Source organism: Eumetopias jubatus, unplaced genomic scaffold (assembly GCF_037043125.1).
Source record: "Eumetopias jubatus isolate StellerSeaLion01/CBP00866 unplaced genomic scaffold, mEumJub1_p1.0 scaffold_8, whole genome shotgun sequence".
Taxonomy (NCBI): Eukaryota; Metazoa; Chordata; class Mammalia; order Carnivora; family Otariidae; genus Eumetopias; species Eumetopias jubatus.
In genome coordinates, this window is record NW_028274814.1 from 91,961,871 (window position 1) to 91,986,020 (window position 24,150).

Genomic DNA, 24,150 nt, shown 5'->3' on the forward strand with positions numbered 1-24,150 from the left:
TTTACTCAGTGTGTTACAAATATTGAACAATTTATTTATTTAAAAAAGATTTTTTTAATTAATTTTTTTATTTTAAGTAGGCTCCACACCCAACATGGGGCTTGAACTCGTGACTCTGCGATCAAGAGTCCCACGTTCCTCTGACTGAGCCAGCCAGGCGCCCCTGATCAATTTATTTTCACAACTTACTTTAAAAACATCATCTTTCTACCCCCAAATTTATCTTTTCCCAGTGATAATTTGAAAGAATGAACTAGAATGTAATTCCCAATTTATCTTTGAGAGCCCAAACCCATCCTGTCCATGTAATAATTTACTCACATCCCATGTAGATACTTTACCCACTGCCCTTCTCTTCTAAGTTGCTGCTGCTATTTTTCTTTTCCTTCTCTTGTAAGTAATAATGATGCTATCCCAGGACAGGGGGCCTGTGGGTCTTAAACGTTGCTCTAACCTTCTATGTACTAACCTTTTCTTGGCCTACAGCTTCCAACACCATTTCAGGATTTCTCCCTCCCCCTGGCTATCTTCCATCTGTCTTCCCATAGGTCCTCACATGGTCTTACTCCCAGACACCTGGAGGTAACTGGTGAAGGATGGGACACCAATTTAAGAAGATTTGTATTTGTTTTAAACAGACTTGCTTTCTTAAACTGTTCGTCATGTTTGAATGAGGGAAAAAGAAAAAAAGCAACCATCCATTGAGGGCTTACCACGTACCACGCATTACGCTAAGCACTTTAAAGAAAATTATCTTCTTTGTTCTTCCTAACTTAAATAGAAAATCAAAGCTCACAAAGGGTGTGCAATTGACTCAAAGTAACACTGGCAGTAAGAGATGGAGCTAGGACACAAATTCAGGTCTGGCTGTCCCCAGAGGCAACACTCCTCAGCTCCTATATTATGTTATAATACCTCCCTGTATTCTGGCTGATTATTCTTTTTGCTGAGTAATCCACCATCTGGTAGCTATCGCACTCTGGTGTTAATTGGTGCTCATTTTCTGATGATGGCCAAGTGATTATACTTGGATTTTAAAGTGTAGCAAGCTATGATTAAGATGTGAGGTTAAAGTCACAACTTTCCCTACTTACGGTGCGTGACTTTAAATAAGCTACTTAACCTCTCTGAGCCTTAATTTCCTCATTTGCAAGATGAGAATAATACCTGTGTCGGGAGAACTTTTGAGAAGATTAATTAAGTAGTGTTGGAATGTTTTGTAAGTGGAAAAAACACTGTAAATGTGAAGCATTGATACTAAAGCACTTTAAGGATTGGCAGCTTTCAGAACTAAAGTTCATTAGAGAATGGGAAGGCATGCCACTTATTTAGAACAGAGACCAGAAGATCAGTTAGTAAATAATACTTGAAACTTCTGGCAAGTTTGTGTTTGTCTGTTTGCTGGGTGATCACTGTCTAGTGGTTATTACAGACTGGTGTTGATGCCAGTGAGTAGTGATTTGCTTTGGGAGGTGGGATAGGGAGGAGACTGATTTTACTTGTCCAACATAAACCCAAGGAGGCAATAGATAATCAATAGTCCTACTCTCTCACAAATTGGCCAGCCTGTATCTGGAGTGCTCTGTGGTTCAGTATAAGAGCCCCACTTTAAAAGGCTTATAGACAAAATGGACCCCATTCAGGGAAGAGCAAACTGATGGTTAGGCATCTCAAAACCAAGTCACTTGAACAGATGTTGGAAGGGAACTGAAATGCTCAGTTAAGCAAGAGGAGAAAAGGCATGGAGCCTTGGTGGTCTACCTTAGCAGTTTGTAATTCTAGCTGTCCATGAGAATCACAAATTCTAAGCCTCTCCCCTACTCCAAATTCTGATTTAGCAAGATTATGGTGGAGCCCAGAATCTGTTTTTGTTTTTTTTAAAAGCTTTCCCCTAATTTTTATGGTTGGTTACCATGAGTTTAGATGAGCCTTAAGAAAGATTTGCCTGAGGGTGATGCCAACAGCCACGTAAGGGAGGGAACAAAACTACAGACAGACACTACATATGATGAACACTAGACAGTAAGAACTAAAGATTTCTGAACCGTCTGAGTGTGAGGTTCGTGAAAAAACTGTTACTAAAGATTAATTTGCTGTTTTAAATGTGGCTTGGGAAAAAAGATGATTAATTCAACTTTGGAAGTCTGACAGATTTCTGGTTTTAACCTAAAATTTCAGGTGCATCAATATGCCCCACAGTATGTTCTGGTGAATATTTGATCAGAATACTCCTGAAAAAAAAAAAAAGAATAATACTCCTGCAAAAGACCAGTTAGTTGCATGACATGCTAATATGTGTTCCATGAAAAAAAGAGGGTTCTGTGGACTGTAAATAAACAGGATTGCTTTGCTTTCTGGGAAACACGGAGTTAAAATAAATCAAATGGTTGCTTCATCATAAAAATCAAGGCATACACAATTCACTAATGTTCATTGTAGAGCTCTGGAAGTAGAATGTTTTATATAGCATCTTCAGAAATGTCTGACCTCAGAATCTTACTTTAGGAATCTTCTGTGCAACTGATGTTACTGATGACACACATTAGGAAATGCCACTGTGCCATGTAGAGCAAAGTCTAGAAATCACAGAAGGGATGAACAAGGCTAGGAAATGCTGCAGAGACTTAGAAGAATAAGAACCAGCCATTGGACTTGGCAACTGTGAGAGAACAATTTTGGTAGAATTTGGTAGTGAAAGTAAGAGTGTGAAGATTTTAGGGTACCATCTCATGTTTTCAAACCACGAGCTGAAGTGGAGATAATGTAAAATATTTGAAATTGCAATGATCCCAGAAAACATAGGCATCGTAGTTACATCATTGTAGTTAAGGTAGGAATGGTGAGGCTAACCCCTTATTACTGGAGGGAAAGCAAACTCAAGGGAAAATTTTATTTTATGTTTTTGATAAATTGAAGAAAGGTATAAAGAAGGCTATATTTAAGGTATTAGAAATAAGGGAAAGAGATTTAAAGACTATAGTAAATTTGAGAACAGAAGATTAGGGGTGTCTGGGTGGCTCAGTTGTTTGTTTTTAAGATTATTTGAGAGAGAGTGAAAGAGAGTGCTCTCAAGTGGAGGGAGGGGCAGAAGCAGACTCCTACTGAGCAGGATCCTGGGATCATGACCTGACCTGAAGGCAGCCGCTTAACCCAGTGAGCCACCAAGTACCCTGGCCCATTTGGTTAAGCATCCAACTCTTGATTTCGGCTCAGGTCGTGATCTCAGTATCGTGAGATCGAGTCCCCGTGTGGGGCTCCAAGCTGGACGTGGAGCCTGCTTAAGATTCTCTCTCCCTCTGCCTCTGTGCCAACCTTTCTCCTCCCCCCCCACCCCCGCCCAGGCCCATGTGCACTCTCTCTCTCCCTTTAAACAGAAAAAAACAAAACAAAACAAAAAAACCCAACAACCCAGAAGATTAATTTCTCTCCCTTTAGGAGATAGGTAAAAGAATTTTTTTTAGGTTAGTAATTGTCCATCTGTGAGACGAATGTTAAATATTCACTTTTTTTGGATTATCTAGATTGTTTTGTCTGTGTTCAAGTGTTAAAGTGTGCTTGCTTGCTGTGGAGTAGGACTTCAGCACATGGCAGCTCTGGTTAGCCTCTCTGTTGCTTCTACCATTCAAACATCTTACTGCACGACACCACCTTCAAGTAGACAAAAGAGAGTCCGTTCAAGTCAAAGCAGATATGGATTTGTTATATCATTACTATATTTAATAATCATGAATAGCTGGGTATAACCCATGAATCCTTCTGCTATTTATATATTATCTCTGTTATCTTGCATTGTGCTCAGAACAAACTACACTTGTTTATTTGTGCCTTGATTTGTTTTTCAGTGGTCATCCTAGTGGCAGTTTTTCTGCTCTGAGGAAAGTTGGCTTTATGTTGCTGGAGATTTGCACATTTTACTTCTATGTACTCACTTAAGTATATAGTGTTAATGGCAGTTGCATGACTCATAGTCCGCATAAGCATAAATTAACTGCAGTACCTCTGTGGTACTCTTTGAGATTGCTCTGGAAGACCACCCAGAAGTGGAGTTTACAGAAACTGCAAAGGCCCATTCAACTTAAGAAACCAAGCAGCATTGACCAAATTACACCTGCCTCCTCCAGTATGAACCAGCTACCGATTTGCTTCTTATTGAGGTTCAAACTGTTGATTTTGAACTATAAAGGGCTTTGTGGGCTGAATTATGGCTATTTTATTTTATTTTTTTTTAAAGATTTTATTTATTTGACGGTGAGAGACACAGCGAGAGGGAACACAAGCGGGGGTGGGGGAGTGGGAGAGGGAGAAGCAGGCTTCCCGTGGAGCCGGGAGCCCGATGCAGGGCTCGATCCCAGGACCCTGGGATCATGACCTGAGCCGAAGGCAGACGCTTAACGACTGAGCCACCCAGGCGCCCCGAATTATGGCTACTTTAAATAAGACTTCTTCCTTCAATCAAGTGCTTTGCACATAGTGAACACTCCATAAATGCTTTTGACTGACTTAATGAAAGTTCACATTTTCTAGTGAACTTCTTTTCATGGTCTCCCCCTTTGTGGGAAGGTTTTTTGATATTGAATGTTTGTCTTTCATATTATTTTTACTTGGGGGTGTAATGGAGTGTAAACTTACTGACTTACATATGACACATCAGTTTAGTGATGAATCTTTTGAGATGATTTGCTGGCACAGTCTGAGTAATTCATGTAATCTAAGGTTTTTTTTTTATCATTTGATTCATGTGAGCAGAGACAATAGCTGTAAAATCAGACATTTTTAGTAAGTTCACCAAGGAAGTGGCAAGTGTATGATTTTTTGCCTGGGGACTGGGTCTTTTCTGACAGATTTTTCACTTGTTTGGTGATTAGTGCTTCCCACAAAGACAACTTTTTAATGGTGATGTGTAGCAACTTGTGAATGTGGAAGTTATTACAAAACAATGGGAAATTTTTCACTTCCTTGTTGGGCAAAGAGTTACTTAGGAAACTACTAATATAAACAAATTGAAGTAATTAGAAATGTGAGATGCTTTGTTATTTTAAATAGGAGAAGTTTTCTTTGCTTTAAAGGAATGCCATCCAGGTCAGTGGTTCGTAGGATCATCTGGATCATCTAGAGAACTTAAAAGTAGAGATTTCCAAACTCTTTAATCTGTGCTTTTTAAATGCTTGATGTAGTTCATATAATCATACGTCTTCCAGAATCATTGATTTGTGTCCAGGGAACCGATGATTTAGTACTTATTTTTATTTCAAAGTTAGGTCAAGAAACATTTTATACCATCTCTTTCAAGGCAGTTATATACTTTTCTATTAGAAAGTAGGCTTTTAATATCTTTATGATTAAAAAAATTATAGTAATCTGAGATCCTGTGAGGAACCATACAGCTTGAAGCTTTATTGATCCTGCCAAGTCACAAGAATAAATCAGAAATTAGCAACAAATAGAGGTGGCAAATGATTCAGAATCAACCTCCTCTTCTCTTGTTTCCCCCAAATACTAAATAAAGGTACTATTCATTATCTACCTAGTTACCTGAGCAAAAATTCCAAGAGTCATCCTTAATTATTCTCTTTCCCTCACATTCTATATCTAATCTACCAAAACATTTTGCATTGTGCACTTTCAGAGTATATTCTGAATCTGAGTCCTCATTATATTACTGCTTCATTATCTTTATCATCTTTCACCTGAACTACTATGATGATATTTCTGCTTTGGCTTTTTTTTTCTTAATAGATTTTATTTTTTGAACAGTTTTAGATTTGCAGAAAAATTGAAGAGATTGTACAGAAAGATCTCATATACTCTCTTAGCCCGTTTCTCCTATTATTTATATCTTACATTTGTATAGTATATTTGTTACAGTTTATGAACTAATATTGATATATTTTTATTAAGTAAAGTCCATACTTTATTCAGATTTCCTTAGGGCTTTTTTTTAAAGATCTATTTATTTATTTGAGAGAAAGAGAGTGTGTGTGAGTGTGAACGGGCAGGGGGAGAGCAGAGGGAGAGGGAGAATCTCAAGCAGACTCCCCACTGAGCACGGAGCCCCCACATGGGGCTTGAGCTCACGACCCTGAGATCATGACCTGAGCCAAAATCAAGAGTCAGATGCTTAACTGACTGAGCCACCCAGGTGCCCCCAGATTTCCTTAGTTTTTAGCAAATGTCCATTGTCTTCCAGGATCTTATCCAGGGTACTACATTATATTTAGTCATTACATTTAGTTTCTCTTGACTGTGACAGTTTCTCAGACTTTCCTTATTTTTGATGACCTTTAAAGTTTTGAGGAATATTGGTCGGGTATTTTGTAGGATGCTCCTCTATTGGGATTTGTCTGATATTTTTCTCATGATTAGACTGAGGATGTGGGTTTTGGGGTGGAAGATCACAGAGATAAAGTGCCATTTTAATCACATCATATCAAGGGTACATACTATCAACATGACATCACTTTTAATATTGACCTTGGTCACATGGCTGAGGTAGTGTTTATTAGGTTTCCCCACTGCAAAGTTACTCAGTCTTTCCCTTTCCATACTGTGCTCTTTGGAAGGAAGTCATGATGCACAACCCACACTTAAGGACTGGGGAGTTTTTTCCTCATCTTGAGGGCAGAGTAGCTATATAAATTATTTGGAATTCTTCTGCAAAGGGAAGTGTGTGTCTTTTCTCTCATTTATTTAATTAATCATTTACTTATATCGATATGGACTCATGGATATTTAGTTTATACCTTGGGTTATAATCCAATACTACTCTATTTATTTTGTTGTTCATATTGTTCCAACTTTGGCTATTGGGAACTCTCTCCGTTGGTTCTTGTGTCCCTTTGAGATATCCCTATCGATGTGGGGTTTTTGTTTGTTTATTTCTGAGCCCTTCTTTGCTTTCTAACACTACGTGATAATCCAGGTTTATCTTGTGTATTTCCTGCCCCAGTTCGAGAATCAGCCATTTCTCCAAGAAGCCCTGGTTCCTTGTATTAGAGAATGGTATTAAAAACCAAGATCTGGGGGCATCTGGGTGGCTCAGTCGGTTAAGTGTCCCAACGTTTGATTTTGGCTCAGGTTGTGATCTCAGGGTCCCGGGATTGAGCTCTGCACTCGGCTCCGTGCTTAGCACGGAGTCTGCTTGTCCCTCTCCCTCTGCTCCTCGACGCCCCTGCCCCACCTCAAATAAATAAATAAATAAGTAAATAAATAAAGTCTTAACAAACAAGCAAACAAAAAAACCAAGGTCTGGGTGCCAGAATGGCTCTCTGTTTTGGTTGTCATTCCACTGTAGTTCATTTTTCACATGGCAGAGTGAGGATTTAAATAATTTAAGTCAGGTTATAATTTGTTTTTTTTTAAAAACTGTGATGATTTATCTTTGAAATCACAACTCCTTATAATAGCTTTTAAAGTTGAGATCTAGGGGTGCCTGGGTAGCTCAGTTGATTGAGTCCAACTCTTGGTTTCAGCTCAGGTCATGATCTCAGGGTTGTGAGATTGAGCCCTGTGTGGGGGGTTCTGGCTCAGCGGGGAGTCTGCTTGAGATTCTCTCTCTCTTTCTTTCCCTCCCCTCCCCTCAAGTGCTCTTGTGCTTTCTCTCTCTCAGATAAATAAATCTTAAAAAAAATAACTGTATAGAGTAGCAGATATTATCTTTGCTTTGCAAATAAAAAACACAGCTGATTTTTAAAGATCTAAATGACTTTTTTAGTGCTTTGTAGAAATAGGAGTACACACACTTAACACTGACAATTAGATCTTTTCTCCATGGTCTCTTTATTCTTAATTTATGCTTTTCTCTTCCTAATTTTGTGTTGCTTCTTCTGTTTGTGTATAGTGATATCTAGGAAATGAAGAGCTTTGTATAAACATATCCTCTAGACCACTCAAACATGTATTTTAACCCTAAAATTATTAACTAATGATTTAAAAAATAAAATCCTGTCTAAATAATATACTTCTGTGTCTTACTAAGTAGCACAATTAAATGATTAATTTAATGACTTGTAGCTGTCATTATTAATATTACATATTATATTTAACATAGTTATTAAACTGTGTTATAAAACAATGGTGCGATGAGGCCCAGATGAGGTACTTAAGGTTCTATAAAATGTGGAGGGTGATATTCTTTTACCTTTCCATCTCGCATTGACATCTTCAGATGCTAATGAGGTGTGTGGAGGCTGCCTCGATACTCATCAACTCTGGATTGCCCTTGTTTGAGTTTCTTTTGTTGTTTCTCTAAAATTTTAGGATCTGCCATTTATTGTGTCTAGCACTAACCTGCTAGGCACAACTTGTATTGTTCTACTTCTGATTACAACCTAGAGTAGAAATGAAAATTTCCAGGGAAAATAAGAAAACAAATATTATGTGTAAAACTGATGTAGGGTAATAAATTTTACCACCTCCCAAGTCTGCTTCATCCCCCAGAGAGCACATGCCAAGTACGTACACAACACCAGTGTTAAAGGACCAGGCAAAACCACTGGAAACATTCTCCCACAGCGGTACGATGAGACAGAGAGCCCATTGATCAGAGTCTTATGTGTGCCTACTGGTGGTCTCTGGTAATTTGCAGGAACAGCTGCCCTGTGGTCAAGATGCAGGTAAAGCACTTTGGCCGAATCTGGTTAAAAATAGTGAGGGAGAATAGAGAAATCAAAATTATGTTGTACCTAAAATGGGTGTAAGTGTATAAGAGCTGTAGACATTTTTATTTCCAGCTAATTTCGGGGTTTTTGGCTTTTATTGGAGGTTTGAGGTTGCTGAATATCTGGCTGAAGAAGAAATGAAGTGTGGTGGTTTGTGAGGGCTTCCATAGCAAAGTGCCACAAACTGGGAAGCTTAAACAACAGAAATGTACTGTGTCACGGCTCTGGAGCCTGGAAGTCCCAGATCAAGATGTCAGCAGGGTTGGTTTCTTCTGAGGTCTCTCTTCTTAGCTTGTGGGTGACTGTCTTCTCTCCGTGTCTTCATGTGGTCTTCCTTCCCGGTGCGTCTATGTCCTGATTTCCTTTTCTCATAAGGACACCAGTCACGTCGAATTAGGGTCCACCTGAATGACTTCATTTTAACTTAATTACCTCTTTAAAAAACCCTATTTTCAAATACAGTCACAGTACTAAGGGTTAGAACTTCAAAACAAGAAATTTTGGGAGGACACATTTCAGTTCATAATATGAAGAAGGTGTCCTCTATTAACACTGTTTCTTTAGTGCTTTGAGTTTATTTTCAACAGCTAAAGTATCTTTAGTTTAGAGGTTTTATTCTCCCTCGAGATATAAATATACACAAGACACAATTAAATTATTTTAAAGGAAATGTATGATTAAGTACTGTAAATTATACAGACGGGAAGTGATACTGGAATTTAAAGAAGGCAGTTCTCAATCTGGCCTCCGGAACAATTGTGGAACCTGGGAGCCAAAAATGGCCTTAAGAATTGTCTGATTTTTCATTCTTACTCATCTGTAGGTTTGAGCTGTACCGATGCAAATTTTTATCACCTCACACTCACTTTTCCTCTGTTCTCTGCCTTTCCCTTCTCCTTTTCTTTATTCTTGGGAACTACAGAAAAATTTAGACAGCTTACCTCTCCATGGAATAGTTTATGTGGAGCAACACTGATTTATTTCAAATGCTTCATTTTACTAATGAGGAAAATGGGGCTCACAAGTTAAATGACTTGTCCTGGTTTCTGAACTTGATTCCAGGTCTCTTGATTCTTACTGTTATATGCTGTCGAGTGCATTGTGCAACTATTTTGTTTTTTTATTTTATATTTTAAGATTTTACTTATTTAGTTGAGAGAGAGGGGGCGAACACAGAGGGAAAGGATGAGGGAGAAGTAGGCTCCCCACCGAGCAGGGAGCCCGAAGTGGGACTCGATCCCAGGACCCTGAGATCATAACCTGAGCCGAAGGCAGATGCTTAACCGACTGAACCACCCAGGCACCCCGAATTGTACAACTATTTTAGAGAATGTTTCATTTGTGTTTTAAGGACAAATAAGATTTCTTCTCTATGTTGTGTAAACAGATCATTTATATTATTTTGCATTAGCCTTCTCTCTTAAATAGTTCCAGTTTCTTCAGTTATTTTTATTGCTATTCTCTCTTATTGTTTGCTACATCATTTTGGCACTCATATTAAAATCATACCCCGACTAAGTTCACAAGCAGAGTAATACATTCTGTTTATATATATGTATATATATTTAGCCAAAATATTGCGAGTTGTACTTGTAGCCTACTAGGTCAACTTTAGTTAGTATCTTTGCTTAGATAAAAACCTACCTTTTACTCAACTTATAATACATGCCAGAGCCTGACCTAGGAACTTCATAGTATTATACACAGAAATTATAAAAGGCGAATATATTCCTTCCATCCTATAAAGAGGGAAACCAAGACTTAGAGTGGTAATTACCTTCTCCAAAGTCACATAGGGTAGCAAGCGGTAGACCTGAGCTTGGCTCTGGTCTGTCTTCACTGGCTGGCTTTTCCACGATTATCCCCTCAATATTAAGTGATTCATAGACTCTACCACTCTGCTGCATAAAGTTTCCCACAAACATATCAGGGTGGCAGGGATCCCAGTGAAGGGACACGGCCTGGTTACAAGGAAAACACAAAAACCAAACAATACCAAGCTCATGTGGGGCATCTTCAAGCAAGTTTCCTCAGGTTTGCTGCTCTTTGGCTGACTATTCTGATTTCTAAATTTATGGGTTGTCTGATTTATTTTTATTTTTGTTTTTAAATTGAGCATGCAGTTAATGGACACCTTTTATTTGTACATTTTTCTCAGTTTTTAGTTGTGGTAGTTGATGTGTCTTTCAACGTTTAAATTTATTTTTTTCCCTGTGTATTTTTCTGTCTTTTGTATTTATAGCATCATTATCATCAAAATATAACACAGAGGCCTGAATTTTAAACACAATATAAGTAGATACCTCATAACCTAGTACTGCTTTGGTTATAATATCAGAATATTTTGGGTTAAAAGTAACAGAAATACCCCAGTAAAAGTGGCTTAACAATGACAGACTTGACCCCCTCAACAGCAGCGCTAGAGAAAGGCCATTCTGGAACTGGAACGATAATCAAAGTTCTATGTTAGCATTTCTGTGATTTCTCTTGGCCTTCCCTTCAATGTTACAAGATTGTTGTAGTGGTTCTAAGGGTCATATCCTTGAATAATAACCTCAAAGGCAGGAAACAGGGAGAGGGAGAGAAAGTAGGAAAAGGGCCTTCTCCCTAAATCACCCCTGTCCTTTTCATGGAGAAAAACCTTTCCAAGAAGTGTCCCAGCAGACCTCCCGGTACTGCTCACTGCTCGGAACCGGGTTACCTGCCTGTCTGGGGACCAGCCACTGACGAAGGAGAGGGGGACTGCCACAACTTGTGGAGCCTGGTAACGATTCGTTCCTGGTGAGGGGGCACATGAGCACCCTTCCAGAACTGGAATTCTGTCTTTGGGGAAAAGGAAGACTGGCTGCTAGATAGGCAACCAACAGTGTCTGCCACAGTTGTTGAGCTCTTTTAATATGGTCAAATAACCACACGAACAGATGTAGGATTACAAATCTGACGAGTGCAAAGAAGGAGCAACTGGTGCTCTACGGGTATAAACTCAAGGGATTTGATTTAACGTCATCTGGCCACTCCTTTTTAACGCACTGATGATGAAGCTAATATGTGGAGAGAGTTTTAGAAGTTAAGTAGGCGAAGGCGTTAAGGGATACTAGAATGAGATGCGGGGGGTGGGGGGGCGTGTCTCCACCAGAGGAAGTATATTGTATTTATGGAGCAGGGAGAAGGTACACAGAAGGTGCTCACCACTATTATTACTAGCCTCCGGTTTGATGAAGGCCTTTGGATTATCTTATCTTTAGAGTAAGAGAAAATTCTTAGGCTTGTAAGTAGGTTCCTGAAATATTGGGACTTCTGAAAATTTTCTTTGCTTTAAGGGAACAACAGAACAGGTTATTGACCTGGACTGTCCTAGAAAATCCTGGGTACGGAGTTGTCATATATAATGACCTTGTAGGCAGAAATCAGTCTGTTACTTCTTCTTCTTCCCTCTAATAATTTCTGTGGCTAGAATCTTAGATTGACATCAATTAAAAACACTAAGAACAGCACCCTCACCTTTCCACATGTTACCTAAAACCTTTTGGCACAGTGACTCCATCAACTTCATGTAGCTCATACTTACATGGTTCTCATTAAAAAGTTTTTAATTCAGTTGAACATTAAGCAAAAAGCAGTTTCTCTGACACTTTGGGGGTTCCACAAAGGAGACAATACAATTTTTTAAAATAATAAAATAAATAAAAACTTTTGACTTCAATATACAGAACTTTCCTGGACCCTGGGTTATTTCCTATAAATAGAGAATAGTAGTTTTATAAATTTGTGCAGGGCTATAGAACTCTAACCAAAGACTAAAACCACCCTCTTTTGAAAATCTACAGTTCTGTTATCAAAAGAATGCATTCATTATATACTTTAATTATTGAAAAAAATAGTAATGATACTTAAATTCTCCGAGCAGCTACAAATTCATAGAAACTATTCAGGTTGAAAAATTTGGAGTTTTAGTTTAGGCCTTTTTTAGTGTGGTAATATTGTTACAAGTGCTCCAAAACAATAGTGGCTTAAATATAGTAATAAGATTGATAATGGTGCTACTATCGTGTATGTAGCTTCAGCACAAGGGCTGGTAAAAGGCTGATACTCTGATATCAGCTTCTCTCTCATGATCTGAGAATGGCTGCTTCAGCTCCTGGAATCACATCTACATTCCAGCCAGTGGGAAGAAGAGAGGGATGCAGCTCCATGGAAGGGCATGACGCAGATGCTAACACGTCACTTCTGCTTGCATCCTTTTGGCAAGAACTTAGTCACATGGTCACAACTAGCTACAAGAGAGGTAGGAAAAATTGTCTTACGCAGGCAGCCCATGTGCCTATCAAAAACTCAGAGAGTCTATTTCTAAAATAAAAAAGTGGAGAATGGATATTGGAAGACCATAGCAGGGTGTGCTATATTCACCATCTTTTGGCAATTGCCAAAGGAACTAGTTGTGGAGCTTTAAGCTTAGATGTGAGTATGTAATGAAGGGGTTAAATGGATGTCTGTGCAGACACAATTCTATTTATGCATCTTATGCTCCACATAACCTTTACTTCATTCATTTTTATATTCCTGCCATCTAGCTTAATTAATATACTACTGAAAATAAGCACATCATACATGGCTTGGAATGAATGAAGGAACATCCCTTTTTGCCTTTCTAGTATAATCTGGATTATGTGTGAATTTTTTTTCACACTTGCCATTTATTTGTTCCTATCTATACTTTACTTACTTTTTAAAAGAGGATTTAGAAGTAGAGATGATCATAGTCCATAGTACAATAGAGACATGCTTTGTGTCTTGTGTGTGTATGTGTGTGTGTAAGATCTGAGAAATCTGAATTAACTTCTACCACAGGACCAACTTTCCTTAACCCCCAAAATGACAGTATTAACTCTACTATTAAGTCTTAATTATGAATAGAGTGGTTGTGTGTTTTTTGAAGGTTCGGGACTGTGTCCGAGAATTATAAAAACATTCTTGTTTTTCAGCTGATACCTGATGTCATTAATTAGTTTGTGAAGATGTTTTCTCTGAACTTTATGTGTGTCTTTTACATATTGACCAGCTATCTCTGGAGAAGATAAGATGGCCTGAGGAATGAGAGTTTTTTGATATGATTTTTCACATCTCAAAAGAGGCATTTTATTAAGTTTTTGGCCACTGTACCTATTTTTAGCCTTCTGTTAACCTCCAGATTCATTTGTTCATGTGTTAATTCCTTCTACACATTTTTAATAACTCTTAAATGCCACATGCTGCAGTAAGTGCTGGGAATATGGAGATGGACCAGACCCAGCCTGCATCTCTCTGAGCTTAGTGTCTCTGACACACAGTGTGGGGGGTCTCTTTGCCAGGCCCCATACTGTGCAGTAACTGAGGGGCAAGCAAGGAGCTCTGGGAGGCATGGGGGGCAGGCGGGGTGTTGACGGACTTGAGGTGAGTCTTCAGAGTTGAATAAGAGCTTGTCAGTAATGAGCTGGGGGGAGGGCATTGGGGGCTGAGGGCACTGGATGCAGGCTAATAATATGGCAACAGTTTCATTTGGTGAGAGTGAGGGATACGGTGTGGGTTAGAGCTGGAGTGGGAGACCTGGGACCAGGGCCCCTCAGACACCATGCAAAGGAGTGTGAACTTGATATCCCTCAGTCAGTAGCTTTGAAACTTTTTTGTGTGTGACCCATAGTAAGACATACCTTTTTACATGGTGATTTATTACCAGGCGGGGTCCTATTACTTGCGGGGGGCCTGGGCAAGAGGACAAATGGGGATACAAGGTAGCTAATTATTTAAGAAGTTATAAGTCAAGACAATAAACTCTTACAAAAGGATATATCAGCCTACCTTGACAAATGTACCTTATAACAAAACCCGTGAAAATTGTGTGTAAAACCACTGATACCAAATAACTGAGAAGAGTGCAAATTTAAAGTTAATTTAGACTTCCACCAGAAGACTGTCATTCATCCTGGGGAAACGCAGGGACGATGGCATCGAGGCCAAGTAGAGGCGAGGAGAAGGCTCCCCCAGCCGTCCCTTCCGATGGCTGTGACATCCGTCCTTTGTTTTCTTCTTTATGGGGGGGGAGGGGCTCTTCTATCTGTCCTACCATTGCCCCTTTCCTATCCGTACCAGCCAGGCACCTGAGTTCCGAGGGCCATCTAGACTGTGCCAGTCTGGTTTAAGGGGCAGCCCCTAGCCCCTTGGTGCTCTGGCTTCCTACTCTTACGGAAGGGTTTGAGTTAAGAATTCTCTGAGCAGAAATGTGGAAGACTGGGCAAGCATCTTCCCCTGTCCTCTTTGCTCACCCATCCTTCTGTCCTCAGGTCCAGTCTCCCTCCTTCCAGCAACAGCCTTTGACCACCCCTGGGGCTGGAGGCACACACACACTAGTCGCACAACTTGACTTAAAGAAAGGGCTTTAATCCCTAGGCTGAGGAAGCCAGCTCAGGGCCATTTGGGTGGAGAATGCTGGGGACCCTGGTACTTGGAGCTTCAGATAGAAGGGACTCCTTACCTGGTGGGGAGGAGGACACAGCCGGAGGAAGGCCAGAGCGGTCTTTTTGCTCACTTGTAAGGGTGGTACCGTACAACACACACGTGCGCTCGTGCACACAGACAAGCGCACATACATGTCACTTACAAGTTGCACAGAATTGCACAAACTCTCGCTATGTGAAGCGCATTTGTCTTCTTTTCTATTTCAGTTTACTGTTTATTTGCTTATTATTTATTTATTTTTAACAATTTTATTTATTTATTTGACAGAGAGAGAGCACAAGAAGGCAGAGCGGCAGGCAGAGGGAGAGGGAGAAGCAGGCTTCCCGCTGAGCAGGGAGCTCCCGATGCGGGACTCGATCCCAGGACTCTGGGATCAGGGCCTGAGCCGAAGGCAGATGCTTAACGACTGAGCCACCCAGGAGCCCCTATTTCAGTTTTTTTTTTTTTTAAATACGAGTTGTAATCCACTAAATGAATTTTATAATCCATTATTGGGTCAGTTTGTGACCCAAGTTTGGAAAGCTCTGCTCTAGTTTTTGAGGTGGTGGTGTTGTGATCAGATTAGTGTTTTGGAAACTTCTGGCAGCTGATGGGATGATAGATTAGAAGGGAGGGTGAGATACTGGTTATGAGATTCTGAGCAAAAGATAGGCCTGAAGATGGTAAGAGTGAGAGCAGAGAGGAGGGAAGGTAGTAGAATCAACAGGTCTTGGTGACTAATTTGATATTGGGGGTGCAGAAGAAAACTGGAACAATGTCATGATATCCAATTTCAAATGCTATATTGCAGGGAGTTATATTTGAAGGAAAAGGAGTTGAATTCAGCTTAGTACATATACCATTTGAAGCCCCAGGACAACCTTCAGGTAGTATTGCTCGTTCGTTTGAGAGAGGTTTAGTCAAGTTGGGACTGTAACAGGGCTTTTGGGTTTAGCGATAGGAAGCCACTGATAAACTTTAGCAAGGACACATTGTAGTGGCTCCAAGAGTGAATATATTGGGAGGTCAGGAGAAGAAGACATACGGTAGAGTTTCTCCGTTCCATATACTTGATTGTAAGCGCAGGAAAGTAGGGCACCAATTTGAAGGAAGGCATTCATCTGATCCCCGAGCACTTCTCTGCAGAAGGGAGGAGGGACCTGCAGAAACCTGGGGACTGAAGGTACAGCAGAGAGGAGTCATTCATGCAGTCTGGTTTCAGGCTGGATGAGAGAATGTCTTTTAGCATAGAAGTGGAGGGAATCGTCGACAGAAGGAAGAACACCTCTTATGCAGGTGAGGATTCTGTGCGTGGAAGCAGAAGATCCCCTCAACAGACAGTTGTGTTCAAACACTGTGTCCGTGCTGTGACCAGTGAGGAAGATAGGCAAGGAAACCAGCAGGGCATGGGGCAAGCGTCCTTTAGACCGAGGCTCAGGGAAACAAAGGAGAGGGCCTGCAGCAGGGCTTTCCAGAACAGAGGAGAGGACAAAAAGCAAAAATGGTCTGCACCTAAAATGGTAGTCAGGGACGGGTCAGGGAAGGATTGAGAGGACACTGTGGCTAATGAGCCAGGGCTTGGGAAAAATGCGCACCTGGCTTGCAGGGCTGGTTATCGATAACCATGGTCATCATCACACTTTTTTTTTCTTTTTTTTACAGTTATTGACTTAGTTTAAGTATCAGGTGAAACTTTACTTGAGAATACTTGAGAAAATGGGTCTTTATGACAAAGAAAGCTGCTTCTTGCTTCTCCTTTCCTCCTCTCCCCTTTGATGACTTCTCTTGAAACTAATTTAGGTAAAGAAAGCCACTGCTTCCAAAAGTGCTTTGGTACCCTGGCATAATTTCAAAGAAATCTCCTTTCCCACTTAGTTAACTACATTTCCCCAGGAAAAAAAAAAAAGAAAAATCTCTGTCAATGTAACATCCCTTAACAGGACTCCTGCTGGTGGGTTCTTGTATCTTGCTGTGGCAGCTGTGAACATATATACTATTGATTGTTAATGTGTGATATAAATCCGACTGGAGCATGCCCACTAATTGGTTTGAGAGCTAGATATAGACAATGCTGTCTTATAGTAGCTTGTGTAGATAGGCCTAGTCATAGGGTTAATTCTGCTTGACAGCACACCAGCAGCATCTTGAGAGTAATTACCCAACAGAAGTTTTCCCACAGCCGAACTGAGAGCTTCAAAGGCTTCTGAATTTACAACCAGTATTAACCTATATCTGAAACATAACGTTCCCACAAGGGCTCAGATTCTTTTTTCCTCTTTCTTATTAAATGTATGGGGTTCCTAGGTTCATTTACTCGGTGAAGAACTCAGTGAAAAATTACTTGGTGTTGAATAATTGAAAATCTTTTAATAATAAGTAAAGAGGATAAATTTAAATTTGAGTTTTTTATTGCTTTATTACGTTACGGAAACAAGTTAATCTGCCTTTTTTTGGTCCATAATTTATCCTCCTTCTCTCAAAACAAGTTAAAAAGTTACTATCTTTCTCATACAGTGCTACCTCCACAGATAATGTGCCTGTTTCGGGGACCTAGGATAATGCATCTGTCTAAAATAGTTAAAATAGATTTGTGTTGACATTTAAAAAAGTGATTTTCCTTGTTGACCAATGTACTGAAATCTATAACCATTGCATCCCCTCCCACGGAGTAAGAGTTGCTCTTTAATAAGCAATTTTTATATTGTAAAAATTTTCTTTCTCTTTTCAGGTCAGAAAGCAAATTTGACTCCGGTTCAGGTATGTTTACATTAGTAATGTTATTCTGAGTATATTTTATTTACATTATTCTCTGAGGACTAACTCATCAGATCACGAACCTTTTTGATTTTAAACAGACTAGGCAGCCTCTTTTCAAAACATGAACCCTACCTCAAAGCAGGGCTATTGGCTGCTTGGAATCATAACTTGAGATGTTCACTTTGGGATTCTTGATAGTTCTGTAATAAGCATTAAATGCCCTATATCTGCAGAGTTTCGTTTTAAATGCAGAAGTAAGGGTTGTACATACTCATTGCTCAAAATAGAATATCAGTCTCTAAGTAGATAAAGCATCCTGAATAATTTGAAGATTATGTGCAAGTGACTTGTCATCAAATGTGGGTAATAAATACATTTAATCCGGCAAACTATAGTTTATGTGCTGCTGAAGGGAGCACTAATCCAAAAAACTATAAAGAGTTTTAGCCAATAGAAATAGAAATTTGTCTATGATTCATTAGTCTTTTAAAAAATTTGTTTTGTTGGGGTGTAAGGGAAAACTAAGGTCACCTTAAGCCATTGTTTTGTATCTATCAAGACAGAATTCACATTTTCAGAAACAGTGGCATATCAACCTCATTAGATGTCTTCTTTTCATTAAGCATGAATGTAGCCATATAATCCTTAGGTTAGGCTGTGTCTTTATGTCATTTGCTGAGATTTATGTGCTCCAGAGTTCTAATGGTGTTTATAATTAAAGCACAAAAAATTGTCTCGTATTCATACAAAGAAATTATGCCCTTTAGTGAACTGTTAATAGGTAAATAAACATTGATTTTCAATTCCAGGAGAAAATAATTTAACAAAGAAACATATAATTTATTGAATTTAAAAGTAACATTCTTACTCTGGTTTGAGTTCCATTATGTTTTAACTTAAAAAAAGTTTTTGTTTATTATGTTCACATAGGAACTAAGGACTATATATATATATATATCTTCTTTTTGGTCATTATGTTAAGGAGCTAATGTGCTTTTCTTCTTTAAAAGCTTCATCTTTCTTTTATTGTATACCTTTATGAATGTCTCCAACTTGGGGAGACTCTTTAAATATGAAGTCTGTACATTTGAGTTAACAATTTCACCTAATTTGATAATCATGATTTTAGAAATCTGTCCATTCTGTGTGCTCTTGGGTTTCTGAATCACATCTGACAGTGAAAGCATAAGATATACATTTCTGGTTTACAATATTGACTAAATGGAGACTAAAGGCATGGTGGTATTATATCGATGATTTGACTTTTTATTGATTCATAGGAGGTGACTCAAAATAAGGTGAAAAGTCTGTAATTTTTTAAATATTAAAATCTTTAAGTATAATAAAAAATAAATGGAGAAAATTGATAGAATATGAATTTTTACATAAAAGTTGGATGTCTTTTTATATCATTGCCAGTAAGTCACCAAATATTTATTAAGAGCCTACTTTGTTATGATCTGATTTAATTCCCTAAACATCAGGTCAGAAACTGGTTTTAGGGTAAAGGATCTGGAATGTAGCTCTTAAAAATGAAAAAGCCCACCAGGTTCATTTTGAAGGTAAAACCTGGAAATAGTGTACAAAATTGAAATATTAGGCAGCTATTGTCAAAGTCTGAAAATTTATGTTGAATTTTCAAATCCAAATTGAAGTGTGCTGCTAAATTCTTGTAGTCATAGTTATAACAACTGTACAGGCACACATCTTTCACTCTGGTGACCAAAGATTTTGCTCATGATTCTTATTTTTTCCAAGTCCTAATTTAAAAAAAAAATGTTTATGATGGACAACATCTGCATATCTTTGAAAACTACAAAGTTCTGTACTCTGAAAAATCTTACAGGGAATACTGATTAAAAGTTTATTTATTCTTTTAATTTTGAAATTAAATTTGTTGTGGAAAGAATTCAGTTGGTTTCAAATTAAGAAACAGGTAATTATGTTTTCTTATAAGCTCTTTTAGCTTAGTATCAGATGAGGGAATCATGACAAAGGAAGCTAGAACTGTGTTCTTTTGCATGCTATATCATGCAAATTTTGGTTAGAAATAAGATGTCATATTGGAACAATTAAATGTATGACTTTAATAGGTTCAGATTTTCTATTGTTCATCACATACAAAAAGTAAACTAGCTCTGCTTAATGTTGTATACAGCTGTAACAGTGTTCCTGACAAAGTAAGATTTTTAAATGAAGGAAGATGCCAATCTTACTAAGAAAAAAAAACACTTAAAAAATAAATAGTTGGGTTAATGACTAGCCATAAAGGAAAGGATTTCAAAATAAAATTTTACATATCTATCTATCTATCTATCTATCTATCTATCTATCTATCTATCTATCTATCTATCTTCCCTCCCAAGTAAGGAACCCAGCTTATGTAGAGCTTACTGCACATTTGCAATTTGTGTAAATGGATTTCTTACTGTGGAGTGAGATTCACGAGGAAGGAAGGAAATTTTTCATTGTTAGCACATGGTGAAAACTGTCAGTCATTGAATACATACCCAAACAATCAGCCTAGAGAGTGATTTAATTTTTTTTATCGAAATTGTATCAACTTTTTTTCTACAAAAGCAAATCCACAAACAGCTTGTTTTTTTTTTAAGTTTCAAAAAAGTTTATAATGAAATAGTTCAACTATATATAAAAATACAGTGTAGTATAATGAACACCCTCATATCCATCATCTAGATTTTACAATTGTTAATAATTTGCCATATTCATTCCACTTTTCTTTTTTTGCTTGAAATATTTTAAAGTAAAATACATACATTTCATGTCATTTTTAAAGCTTGAAGATTATAATTGCCTTGACTTAGTGAAAGAGATCAACTGTTTTTTTGAGGTTTTCATTTGTCTCAGAAATTTGAGTCACATACAGATTCTTATGGAAAGGATCGTGGCATTGCCATGTCCCCAATCAGTTAAAGAGACATCGGAAGTTTTATCTGTGGTGAAGGTTAAGAAAACCTTCAACCAGAAGGTAGTGGCACTGAATTAATTCTGATCCAAGAACCCCAGGAATGTTCTGTCCTTAAGATCAATTTGATTAACACTTTAGCTGCCATCTAGCTGTGTCCTCTGTATCCTGAGGTATATGCTGATTAAACTCTGTTTCTGTAAATTTGTAACTCAGTCACCTCAAGTTTTTGGCTTTGCTGATTGAGAGCAATCAACCTACCTTCTTTCTAAAGGAGTTTTAAGGTTTCCATTTTAATACTTTTTCCTAGTTGATGTACTAATGTTGCTTGCCTGCAATCGTGTGTAGTTGGTGATTTTACTAATAGAGTGAAACAGACTTCCTTTTATGTTCAGAAGTAGCAAGAAGCTCTGCTCTTCTCCCCACCTCCCAAGAAGGGAAGTTAGTTGATGCTGGAGGAAGCAGAGCATTGAGTTTAATGTCGTGATTAAACATGAAAGCTATATATCAAATCTCAGGAGAAACATGCTCTTGAAAGAGGCAGGGAACTGTGGAGGGTATTGCATGATAGGCTATGTAAACAGAGCCCTGGAGGTCAGTGTGTGGATGCAAACCAATTAAATAAAGAAATTACTGGCTTTGCTTTCTATCATCTGGATGGGGAGGATCACAAGTTAACATGCACAGGGTTGAAGTGTAAACTTTGCTTGAATAAGTTATAGGCACCTCTGGAAACGTCATTAACTCTTTCAATTCACTACCAAGTTCTTTTTCGTTTTTTTTTTTATTATTTATTTGAGAGAGAGAGAATGAGATAGAGAGCGAGCATAGAAGGGGGGAGGGTCAGAGGGAGAAGCAGACTCCCTGCTGAGCAGGAAGCCGGATGCGGGACTCGATCCCAGGCCTCCAGGATCACGACCTGAGCCAAAGGCAGTCGCTTAACCAACTGAGCCACCCAGGCACCCCTTTTCCGTTTTTAAATTTAACCAAAAGAAGTTAAATCAAAAACAAAATATAGGCCTCTTTGCCCTTCTGCCCATGTCCATTAGCAAAGGTGCTAGTGATGAGTAGAATGGAAGAGAAACAGAAGATGAACCGCTGAGAAGAGCAGAGTTGACTGTGCAGTCAGATTTCAAGAACGTGCACGGTCTTAAAAGCAACCCATTTGGAAAAGCAGAGCTCTTGCAGAATAACTGAAAAAAGATGTTTTCCTCTTCTCCTAAATACTGGGTATAAGGCAAAGCTGTAGTTGGAATTTACCAGTCACTACATGGCATCAGGATAGTGTTATTTCTGTTCTATTAACATAGAATAGTTTTTTGACCAAGAAGAACCTGAAGCCTATAAGTTAATAACTATATGTTAAGGACTGCCCAGAGTCCTGTTCTATGGTCTTAACCTTCTCAGGCAATGTTTGGATGAGAAAATGAAATGTCAAGTTAAAATGGTATAGTTTCATGGTCCATAAACATTCAAAACAAAGATTTTTTTTTCTTTCTTCTGTAGAGTCATGTTGGCTGAGAAAGTGAGTAAGCTTATGTTTAGTGCTTGTTGATTCTGGGCTGCTTGGAATAGCTATACTAAGGAAATGGGCTCATAGAACACAGCAACTCAAAGGTATAAGATTTCATGAAAGCAAATTATGGAGGATTAAGAAACCTAATGAGCATGGTTTAGTGTGGAGAGTAGAGGAGGGAGCTCACTATTAAATAAAGCCCAAGAGTGTACAAGGTTAGGAGATCCTAAAAGACACGGTAATAAAAGGCACAACAGAATATAATTATCCCGAAGGAAAAAAAAAAACAACAAAAAACCCAAGGAACAAAAAGCAGCTAGTGTCGCTTTTAAGATCTGTATAAAAAGGCCTCTATATCGGGGTAAGGAAATCAAAGAATATAATCAGTTAAAGCTTGAGGCAAAAACATAAGGGCAATGAAAAATACAGTGGACTGTTAATGGTGGTCACTAAGTTGAAGGGAAATGAGGAATTTGAATATGGTAGAACTAGAGTTTTGAAAGCTTGTGAACAAATGAGACAGTCTGCCTAACATAGTAAGATTTTCTCAAGAAATGTTAATAAAGGAAACATTTTCAGATCTTACCAACGTGGAGATTATGTTGGCAATACTTTTCAGCTGCTTCAAATCGATTTTGTCATTTTTAATTTCTTCTTTTTGAAGGGCTCATAACAACAAAGAGCAAGGAAATAGAATATAAATCTCTAGATAAGTATTGAAATCTGTCTCTGGGCATCATTCATTAGTAGAAATAAGAAAAATATTGTCTATTCATCTGTTCATTCATTCAACCTATGTTTATCAGGCATACTATATGCCGTACCTAGACGCTGAGGTTATAGCTGTGAACAGGGTGGATATAATTCATTCTCTCCTAAAATCTTATAGCTAGTTGGGCCATTATACAAATTCACATGGATTTTTTTGCATATTTGGCTGAGAAGGGCTAATAAGGTTAAATTTAGATCCAGATGGTGAATTGAAGAACTCGTGACATTTAAACATAGGCTAATATATTTTGGGTTTTGACAAATTTACCTTTCTTTACTTTATTCGAACCATATCACTTTGGTTTCCACTTTGACTTTTAAGACACCAGCCTAATAATGCTACTGGTTAGTGTGTAGTTTTTCTCTAGTTTCTAATAAGGAGTGACATTTCACATTTGATTATCATTAAAAGAGATTAACTTACAGGAGAACAATGACAAATGTTAGCAAATATTGCTCTCTTCTTCACTTTTAATTTTTAATTTATTCTTTTACTGGATCCTAATCAAGTTTGGCCTGAAAATCAGGCAGCCTTCTTTATAACAATCTTACTGAATTGTGTAGAAGCAAGTAGAGGGGACAGAGCCTTTCATCTCCTTTTATAAACTAAACATCAGGAAGCAGCAAGGCATAGCAGCTAAGTGCAGAGGTTTGGGATCAGATAGATCTAAATGAAGACTCCTTATTTCTAATAATTTTCTATTGGTTTTCTTGGATTTCATGTATACCATTATGTTACATACTTGAATTTTGTTTTTCTTTTCTTCTTATTTAGAATTAGAGCATTTAAAGGTATGAATTTCCTGCAAAAAGCCTTAGCTTTTTTATTTTTTAATTTTTTTAATTTTTAATTTTTTATTATGTTCAGTTAGCCAGCACTTAGTACATCATAAGTTTTTGTTGTAGTGTTCAGTGATTCATTAGTTGTGTATAACACCCAGTGCTTTTTAACTTTTTTTTATGTTCTATTTTAAATAGTTGCAGTTTTGGCTTTCTTTTGGACACAATGATTACTTGGGAAAATGTTTTACATTTCCATATGTTCTACTTTC

General features: G+C 38.2%; 1 protein-coding gene across 1 annotated transcript in view; it reads left to right on the top strand.

The window, feature by feature from the left end:
• MSRB3 (methionine sulfoxide reductase B3) overlaps positions 1 to 24,150 on the top strand; it is a 176,716-nt gene that overhangs the window by 76,820 nt on the left and 75,746 nt on the right. Inside the window, exon 5 of the mRNA XM_028110817.2 lies at positions 17,857 to 17,885. Coding sequence (XP_027966618.2) covers positions 17,857 to 17,885 — 29 coding nt within the window. The remainder of the gene's footprint in view (positions 1 to 17,856; positions 17,886 to 24,150) is intronic.